General features: G+C 33.9%; 1 protein-coding gene across 7 annotated transcripts in view; it reads left to right on the top strand.

Moving 5' to 3' along the window:
- The first annotated feature begins 1,096 nt into the window (after window positions 1-1,096).
- The window catches only part of LOC117231150 (protein RUFY3-like), a 29,068-nt gene continuing 19,459 nt past the window's right edge, over window positions 1,097-10,705 (top strand). The window contains exons 1-10 of one of the 7 annotated variants that reach the window (XM_033489295.1): window positions 2,637-3,339; window positions 3,407-3,760; window positions 4,959-5,137; window positions 5,220-5,329; window positions 5,971-6,178; window positions 6,258-6,421; window positions 6,514-6,676; window positions 6,751-6,867; window positions 6,993-7,133; window positions 9,701-9,798. In XM_033489295.1, coding sequence (XP_033345186.1) covers window positions 3,469-3,760; window positions 4,959-5,137; window positions 5,220-5,329; window positions 5,971-6,178; window positions 6,258-6,421; window positions 6,514-6,676; window positions 6,751-6,867; window positions 6,993-7,133; window positions 9,701-9,798 — 1,472 coding nt within the window. In that variant the 5' untranslated portion in view covers window positions 2,637-3,339; window positions 3,407-3,468. Of the gene's footprint in view, window positions 1,353-2,636; window positions 3,761-4,958; window positions 5,138-5,219; window positions 5,330-5,970; window positions 6,179-6,257; window positions 6,422-6,513; window positions 6,677-6,750; window positions 6,868-6,992; window positions 7,134-7,543; window positions 9,799-10,705 lie in introns of those variants that run through there. The other 6 variants (XM_033489303.1, XM_033489337.1, XM_033489312.1 and 3 more) reach the window with 6 other exon arrangements.

The following is a 10,705-nucleotide window of genomic DNA, read 5'->3' as shown; positions in this document are numbered from 1 at the left end:
TTGTACTGCTAACTATATCAATTAAGTAATTAATACTATTGGCAATATTATTTATAACAATACTAATTATTTACTTATAATGTATACCATGTATGAAAAATTGCAAATCACAATCTCATTATCTTATAAATTTGAAATGTACGATAATACTGTCATTCATGCGTAAGTTTATAATACATTATAGTATATCGTTATAATAGTGTCTATATTAAATCTTTCACAATAATAAATTGTAATTAATCACATTAACAATTAACTTTAATTGTTTTTATTTTCATGTTTAATTCAACACGACACATTTTGTATCTCCCATTCTTGAATTTCGATGATTCATCTAATAGACTTTAATCAGTAAGTTAAGAATCAACAAGTATATAATATTTTTTGTCATTGAAACTGATTCTATGACAACACGAACGTACCATGTTAGGAGTGATGGGTTCAATTCATTTGATATTGAAATATTTTAATTTGTTGAATGTAGGAGATAACATCATGTACGTTTACTGGCTACTGCAACATATAGCAATAACTACAATAAATCATCCTATATCTATATAATAAATCTGATATATGCAGTAGTCATCTAAATCTTCATAATTTATACTAATGTTTTGTAAATATTATCGAATCCATTATCTTAAATCACATTTAACCCAGATAAAAATGCACGTTTAACGGCATAAAAAAGGCATACGGAAAGTATCTTCTCCAAAATATAATTGTAACTTTATATTTAATTCGCTACAGATTATTCTACAAAAATAAATAAGGCCAACCTTAAAAAAACACGTTCTTCTTACGTATTCTTCTTACGATCTATAGGTTGGAAGAATCTGAGATCGATATATATACATACATATATCGATACATGTTTCTATAGATAAACACCATTCATCAAACATCATTCACTACAGACAGGTTACAATACGCTTCAAATATTTTGATATACTCACAAATGTCAATTAACAATCAAACAACAATCAATAGCAATCGTACACGATTTACATCAGGGTCGTTCCTGAGTTTACACAATGTTATTCAAATGTACAACGATTTGAATGAGCGTCGTTCCCATCGCTGACAGTGGGCGCGCTCGAGAACGCATGACATGGGCAGTCGTTGGCAAGCGCGCGCGCGAGCGTACAGTGAAAACGTAAACATGGCCGCGGAGAGTAGCGAAGGTTTGCCAATATCTCCGTCCGAGAAATCGTTAACCGGTAGCTTAGTGTCCGAAGAGAATGAGAAAAGTGTATCACGATCACCGTCGACTTACTCGATAAGGGAGGACAAGTGGCCGGATCTGGTTGTCTCGAGGCCCAGAAAACTAGACGCTTGGTGGTTACCGAGACGTAAGTACATAACACGATAGGTGCATGTTTTCGATCCGTTTTCGGCGCGCATTTCAAAGTCGACGTTTCCGTCGGTGCAAAGTGCGCGCGATTCAACGTCATCCGACGATGCGTACACGAATCAGCGCGCACATTCTAGATCTCCATTCTTTATCGCGAAACGCCTACTTCGCGAGTTGACACATTGTCACGTGATCATCAATGGCAATATTACACGTGTTATATGTCCGGCAGCTGACCAGATTATAGGTCGTTTACCTTTGTTAGGATGAATTATTGTGTGATTATATACTATGGTTTAGATTAACTGTAAAACAAGATTATAAAAAAGAGGATTATAAAAAGAACCGCGGCATATATATAGTTCTTAGTGAATTAGTATGTGGTCCTTATGACCGATAGTAGATTTGTGAGTGACATCTGAGGAGGAGTTACCGCTGATTAGCAATGTCAAGATGAATTAATGTTCTTAAACATTATAATTATAAAATAAAATATTTAGATCAAGAGTAGTATTCGTCAGAGTTTTAATAAAATGTAACAGTACTACTTTAAGTTGTTGCTACTGTTGTGTAGTTAAATAATTATTTAAATTTTTGATAAGGGATTTCGATAAAGCGATAAGTATTATAATGTTTCACGCTCGAAACAAAATAATATTTCGAGACTTTAAGTAAGACTCTAGTAAGATATAAAATGCGTGTTGCAATTAACATATTTATAGTTAGTTAACTAACTAATTGCATAATTGTTTGCGTAGTGAAAGAACCTTGATAATTTTGTTATCTTTGATCAATCTTTCAATTTTCAAAGAATTCTTCAATTTTAGATCTGTGTCATTTTAAGAATTTTTAATATCGTACATGGAAATAAAGTTAAGAAGCTATTGAGAATGTAATGCACAATAATTTAAAAGTTTACAGAGTAAAAGTAATATTTTACAATCTTAAAAAATAATATAATACATAAGAATAACATTATCATAGAAATATTTCTACAGACAAACGAAATGTTCCATCCGTTTAAGTTAAATAAAACTAAAATTACACGATCTAAGTTATAACAAATATATAAAGTATAATTCTATAAAATTATTTTATTTTAATTGCATTGCGGCAAAATTTTCACCAATATATATACACGTACAATTTAGATTTTATTTTTATTACGTTAGTTTTGTATTATATTCTGTTTTATCGACGTAGTCGAACCGTGATAGATGGCAGTACGTTCCGGACTGTCTACTCCAGCATGTATATTGATTATCGTAGGTGGAGGTAAGGTCGGCGGGAGAATCAATATTACTTTTCGCCGGCGACTCGCCATTTTCGTCGTAAAATTTTTCGTGAGCAACGGAACACACGTCATACGTAGTTTTCCTCGACAGTGAACCAGTCTCTGCGATGTTGAGCTCTTAAGAAATCAACTGCCGCAACGTTCAGCTACGATGTAGCACTAAAACCGAGTGCGAACGGCCGTCTTTCTGCTTTAGCCAAAGTTTCTTTTCATCGCTTTTACCGCAGTGTCTATATTTCATTTTCTCCATATCACGAATTAACTTTTCAAGCAATTTAACAATATCAATATCGTACAAACATCACGGACTGGATCTATTAAAACAGCAAAAGAATTATTATTGCTGTTTGTGTAAACATAAAGTGATCGAAATAAGTAAAATCAAATTATTAATTCGACCAATACGAACCAACTAAGTTACATCAGTGAAACACATCAGCTGATTGAAATTGTCAAGAGCAACGTCGACTGGAAGAACTCTAGTGACATCATTGGAGATGAAGAAGAGCTTTGTTCCAAGAGACAAGTCTAATTAATTAATATCAGAAGAGTTAAACCACAATTCTTCAGATATCTTTTCTCAGGGAAACTGAAGTTTACAAAACAGAGGAGACTAATCTTTTGAAATATTACATTACTTTAAAGAATAGTCACTGAGAGGATCGATAAAGAGGAAAAAGGTTCGGTTAAGGTAAGAACTCCATAGTTGGAGTGACCTAAAACAATCCATTGTTACGAACGATCTTCTATGCGGCAAGAATCCAAAAACGGTCTGAAGATCAGGCCACCGGGTGACCACAGTGTACATCACAGTGGGGTCATGCTTGAAGAAGACATGGCTGGCGCTCAGGATACGATATACCTGTGCAACTTCCGTGTTTCTGTCGACGGCGAGTGGCTGTGCCTGAAAGAGCTTCAGGATGTCGAGTTCTCGTTGCAGGAGTCGATACAACGTTCACCATCGCCACCGCTCGCTCTCAGTGGTATTAACCATCATCATCATCATCATCATCATAATGATCATCATCGTCAGCAACAGCTTCCCGATCAGCGAGAGCTTCGCGATATAATGCCGCCAAGCCCACCGCCATTGCAGCACGTTTCCAGCTTGTGTCTGTACTCGATGTTCTTGCACTATTCGCTCCATTCTATCTTCATTGGTTCATATATAATTGGAAAACGGGTTGAGAATTTTTGCACCAGTCAATGTTGACTTAATTGAGGTTTATTATTTCTTACATTTCAGTTGGACGAGTTCAAGTTTTGAAGCTTTGGTTGTTCTCTTTCTCTTTTTTTTTTTTTTGCTAAGTTTAGGGTTAGTTGTTCCGTGGGAAATCGATCCCTGGGGAAATTTATTCCGGCTCGTTTATTATTTGACTTCGCTTAGGGATTTGGATGCTGGTTGATGTTAGTGAAAATAGATTAAAAAGTGTCAGATCATTCCATAAGTGAAAAACAAGGAGAAAATAAGGAATATCACATCCTACAGGGAAAATCAATTTATGAAGAGAATTGATTTGGAATATTTATATATTATTTATATAATGCAATAATAAAGAAACTAGGTTCGGCGAATTTAACTGTATTATTCGTAGTATGAAGTTTATATATTACGCTACACATAGAATGAGTAATTCTGTGTGTATATATACATATAAATACAGTTATTACGTACACGTGATGTCGTCGTGTTGTAATGTACGAGTGAGAAAATTAAAATTAAATACCTTAAAGTTAAACAGATTTGAGGATTAATACCACTGTCTATAATTTTTGTCAAATCAAATTAATAATATGATTTTGTCAATTACTCTAGAAGTTTAAAATAAGAAACAAAAGGTAACATTACTTGTGAAATTATCCGGTGGAAGCTATAATTAATATACGATATTTATCGTTTAACTCTTTCTTGGATTATTTCTCGTTAGAACGCATCGTTTCTTTTAAATGCTGTTACCAGATTTTCGAATTTAGAAATTGCTGGAATTAGTTTCCTTGGGGACTTCTTTTTATTTACATATTTTCTATTTTTCTATTCTTTCACGATTTTTGAAATCAAAAATCCTAAATCTTCTTCCTTCTAAAATCGAAAATAATTTTAATCGCAACTTTTTGTTTGTTAATAATTTTGTGTTGCGCTTCGCTGATATTTCCATTCATACCATCATCTTCATGCTTTCGGGGAGAATGATTTGTTATATTTTGTAATTATTCAACATCAAGAATATGAACGAAACCAGTAATTATCACCAACAGGATGATTTATTTTTTCCCGATCCCAACTGGAACAAGAAACTGTTGTGTTTACAGCACGCGATCCAGTCATCATCGAGAGGAGTAATCTTGTGAATATTTCGAAATTAATCGTGAAGGAGCTGATCGAAACGTCTTTGAAGTATGGTCGGATGCTTGATTCTGATCATATGCCATTGCAACATTTTTTCATCGTTCTTGAACACGTGCTTAGGCATGGTTTACGACCAAAGAAGGTAAACAACACCTTCGAAATATCTAAACACTGATTTATAATTAAAAGGAAAAGGAAATGGCACTAATTGCCTTCGATTTCAGGGTCTACTTGGACCCAAGAAGGAGCTTTGGGATATACTTCAGCTCGTTGAGAAATATTGTTCCGAAGCACAGGACATTACGTCCAGTATTCGTGATCTACCTACTGTTAGGTATAATTCTGTTTCTGTCTTCTCTCTATTTTCTCATGTATAGGTATATAAGTTGAAACTTACGATTGGTGATATTAGTAAATTAAGAAAATTTATAGAAACTTTATTATTCATTTTTCAATATAGAAATGTTCAATGTTCGCTATAAATACCTACGATTTATGTATTTAACTTAAAATAGTTTTAATATTATTTTGTATAAACATTTTATGGTTCCCAATATTTATCTATATTTGAGTAGAAATATTCCTCAAAGTAAGCTATTATTTTCTTAGCGCTAATCGAAGAACAGAATCAGACTAAATTTGGCACCTTGATCTGTTTAAAAAAAATTACACAATATTTTTTATAATAATACTTCTAACGTCGATAAAATATATGAAATTGATTCTCTGCTTCTTAAGCTATATTTCTGTCAAAATTGACCGAAGCTAAGAGATCTCTGACATTTCTACTCTTAAAATAAATTGTTTAATTTTCTTTGTAAAACTAGATTTTGTAATGTAATATTCAATTCGTCTAATATTTTATGTACGATATTAAATAACATATTCCAAAAGAAATTAGATCAGCTTTATCAAATCACGTCTCTAGCGATTTCTATTTGATATACGGTCCGTTGACCGGGCTGACCTTTTCAGGACTGCAATGGGTAGAGCGCGAGCATGGTTGCGTATGGCGTTAATGCAGAAAAAGCTAGCGGACTACTTGAAAGTTTTAATCGACCACAAGGAAGATATATTGTCCGAGTATTTCGAGCCTGACGCTCTGATGATGAGCGAGGAGGCAATCGTTATAATGGGCTTGTTGGTGGGCTTGAACGTAATCGACTGCAACTTCTGTGTAAAGGTCAGTTGCGTGTGTTTTTTCCACGCTGATCAGGATCGTCTAACGAGGTTAAAACTGAATGGGGAAATTGTTACGGCAGGAAGAAGACCTCGATTGTCAACAAGGTGTGATCGATTTCTCGCTATACCTGCGAAACAGCAATCATATACCTGGTGAATCTCCAGACGACGAGCTTGAAAATGATAACATGACAACTGTCCTCGACCAGAAAAATTACATCGAGGAACTAAACCGACATTTAAAGTAATTGTGCTTTCTACAGTTACATACCGCGATGATTTATTTCAATTCGAGCGAGTTAGAAGTTTAGACGTTGTACTGTACATCGATTTCAGCGCAACTGTGACAAACCTACAAGCCAAAGTGGAATCCTTAACAACGACAAACGCTCTTATGAAGGAGGACCTGTCTATCGCTAAAAATAACATTCTGTCGCTTCACGAGGAGAATAGACAATTGAAAAAAGAGTTGGGAATCGAAATCAAAGACACGAACGAGGTACGGAGATTTTGATGTCTAACATTCTTTCTATCGGTTCATCCTTCGTCAAAGAGAAGTTTCTCTGGTTTCAGAATGGGAAACCACCAATCAAAATTACTGAAACGACGACAGAGATCGAGGAGTTGAGAAGTAGGCTAGATGCTGAAAAGAAATTACGGCAGGATGTAGAAAAGGAATTAGAATTACAGGTGGATTCTTCTTATTTATATTCTTTCTTCCAGTTGAATTTTAAGCTTCAACATGTTAAATATTGAAAAATGAATATTGTGGAAGTTGAAATTAGGAAAATGACTGAGTAATTTTTTGTGAACAGATTAGTATGAAGTCAGAAATGGAAGTGGCTATGAAGCTGTTGGAGAAAGATATTCACGAGAAACAAGATACGATCATATCGTTACGACGACAGCTCGACGAGATCAAGTTAATTAACTTGGAAATGTATAAAAAGCTACAGGTGATCAATTGTATTTCTTGTTACGCGCTAATCGCGACGCAGGATGCTTCATATGTGTAAAATCAAAACCATTTTACTCTCTCGAACTATTCGTTTTAACATTACAATGTCTTTATCTGCATTTATAGCGAAACGTTTAATCAGTAAATTTACAATTATGACAAATTTTTTCGACGTTTAAGCACGAGGCAGATCCTCGTCGCGATTATGATTTCTTCCTACATGTTTTCTAATCTATGTGTTTTTTCATCGCATTTCTGTTCCTTTTCGTTTCTGCTTTAATCCCAACAGCTTTTCAGATTTTTAGCGAAATTTGATTCCACTCAGACAGTTTCTAATTCCCTTTTGCCATGCTGGGGATGTTGGGTAGCTTTCGAAATTTCTTGTTTCTGGGACTATTTCCATTATAGGAATGTGAGCACGAACTAACGCAGAAAGGAGAAATGGTGAGCCGGCTTCATGCGAAGACGAATCAAATCGGCAAGATCCTGAATAATCTTGAGAAGTGCAACCACGCGAAAAAGGATAGGAAAAATATTCGTAGTCCAACCACGCCGAGCAGTATCTTGAAATCGATTCTTAATAAGACCAGTCCCACTTCACCACGATGTTACTCGTCTGCAGACGACAATGTATCCGCGATTGATTATCAGCACCCTCCTAATAATCAGCAACAATCAGCTAACAATCATGAAAAACCGACTGATAACCAGCAAACTAACAATCACCAACAATCCACTAATGCTCAGCAGCAATCCCTCACTAAGCAACCATATTCTCCGAATAATAACGGACAAACAAGGGGTAACGAGCAACAAAATGGCGCTAACGAAAAGGAAATGGCAAAGCCTGATACCCCAGAACAGAGTAAATCGAACGGTGAGGTTTCTGTGGAGGCGAAGGAACAATCGACTGCATAAAAGAACACTGTTTCTAGAGAATGGTTTTTATATTATGCATCTTCATACTCCGTTTAATATTTCGACTAATCAAGGGCGTATAAATGACGGCAAATCCTTTATACGAACGTGTTCCTGAAATGTCCAATGACATTTTAAAGAATGTCGATGTATATAGAAGTACTAGTGTATTCCAACATTTGTTAATTGACAATTCTGTACATAATTTATGAAATGTGATTTTTATTTCATTTTTTGTCATTTGGCAATAGATTTTCTTGGGTACTTAAATTATCTCTCTGTTTCAATTTTTAGTTTCAATAAATTCTTTAACTCATTAACTGGTTGCTAATCTCCTGTACATAATAATTTCTTTATTTAGAGACCACCTGTCTTTCTTTCTTTCTTATCGCTTCTGTTAAAAATAAATTACATCATAATTATATTTACAAGGATTAAAATCGATATAGCTGAAACTGATTTGTCTTTATTAATTTGTCATTTTTTAATTATGAAAGTTTCTAACTGAAGGATGCCCTAGTTAATACATTAATAAATCCCCTACGTAGAAAATCTGTATTATTCTGAAATAAGTTGAAACAGAGGAGCTTATACATTATTTAAGTTAGTAGACATTGACTGTATATCGTGTAACTGTAACCGGAGCCTAAAAGTATAACTGTTATGATACATTTGTGGATATAATGGTTGTTAATGAATAGAATTTAATCGCGAAAAATGTTGTTGGATTATTCAGAAGCACTATTATTATACATTTAACGCTAAACAAGCTATATCACTTAGATCTTTCACAGGACAGGACTTTATATATCCAAAATGCGTAGAATATGAACGAGAATGAAATATTCGATATTTAATTACCCAGCAATCCATGCATCAATAAGCTTTTAAATGCAACACCTGTCGTGGTGTGTTTCAATCGAGACACTTTATAAATGTAACTGTGCTTTGTTACGGCATAGTTACGCTATTTCAATAAAATTGCTATTTTGTCCACAGAACTATCGACGACAATAACATTATTATACACATGTTTTTCATATCTTCATCACATTCAATCGGAATGCGTTTTATTGTTCATCAGATTTTGATTATAATTATTATCCACTTTTTGTAGAGTGTCTCGGATATTTAATTTCAATCCATCGTGAAAACATTGTATTTTAACGAATATTAATTATCTTGTCAAATTGATAGCAATTTTTCTCTATTAAATAATTTATCAGTAGATTCTGTTAACAGAGAAAGTAGATTCATTTATATTTATCGAACATTTTCACGGATTCCCGATTAATGCAATGGAAGGTAATATCAATTGACAAATAATTAATATTCCATTCGAAACTCGACGAAAAAAATCTTTTATTCAACCTATGTTTAATGGGATTAAAAACTCATGTTGCACGATTTTCCATTAATTTCACCATACATTAACGATTACGACGTCTGAATCTTTTAAAAAACTGTTTTACATTTATCATATACATATTACATCATCTACATTGGTACAGGATGAGCTTGCAGCTATAAATTACACAATGTACATTTTACTTCTAAGGATTACGTGCTATTTCAGGGCTCTTCCTTTAATCGAGAAACAAATGAAACGGTTCTTTCCACTTTTCACTGAAATAGGGTTTATTTCAGGAGTGCGAAGGCTCGCTTAAGCATAAAACAGAACTGATCACTAAATTGGAGGCTAAGACGCTATCGATGACTGAAACCATCCAGAAAATGGATGAAAAGTATGTTTATTTGTCTTTCATTAGTGTTAATTACTTTGTAAGCGCGACTGATTCATCGGGTTTTAGATTACATTTCGACGCGATCAATATTTTATCGAAGCTAATACTAACATTCTATCATATATATACTTTATCTAGCTTTCCGAACATAGGTACTCGTGAACTCGCAGCTTGAAGCCATTACTGTAAGATTTTGTTGTCAACGTCCGCGGGGCTTCGAATCATCGCGCGACTAATATAAAAAGACTTTGGCATTACAAAAATTCTGATTTTAATAGAATTTTATTAATTTGCAATGTAATATAATCTAATATTTAGTACAGTTATATAATACTTCAAGAATTCGATGTGATCTAAGTATAAGACAATTTTTATTTAAAATTATTTTATTTAAAATTACTTTGAAGTTTTACAAAATCAAATTTTAATATCACGAAAATTGTTTAATTATGATTTATAAGAGAATGTAAAGTATTGTCTGTCGATTAAATTTTAATCCTAATTGAAATTTAAAGTAAGATTCTCTATCGTAGTACAAACTTTGATGACAAGATGAAGAATTTCGAATACCAAATTCTTTTTTCAATCATCGACGCTTTTAATTTTACAAAATCTTGACACTTCGATTTCACTCAGTCACGCGTTCCTCGCGTACCCTCGTAAAAGGACGCTGTATAAAGGAACGGCAAAATATTACTAATATTATCTTTACTATCGTTAAACATTTTAGCATTTACAAACCTAGTCGTTGTGATAAGAGATTTTTCTATAGCTCGTGGCTCTCGGCGATTATCGTATGACGATGTCGAGAAATGATATACCCTCGACGGCTGTAGTTAGAGGTGATTTATTTTTTACTTAGGCGTCGCGTACGCGATCTGACTTAGGGTAGATTAGCCGAGGCAAA

This window comes from Bombus vosnesenskii, unplaced genomic scaffold (assembly GCF_011952255.1).
Source record: "Bombus vosnesenskii isolate JDL3184/JDL3185 unplaced genomic scaffold, Bvos_JDL3184-5_v1.1 scf7180000013263, whole genome shotgun sequence".
Classification (NCBI taxonomy): domain Eukaryota; kingdom Metazoa; phylum Arthropoda; class Insecta; order Hymenoptera; family Apidae; genus Bombus; species Bombus vosnesenskii.
Note: the sequence above shows the minus strand (reverse complement) of the source record. Positions and strands in the feature narration are given on the sequence as shown.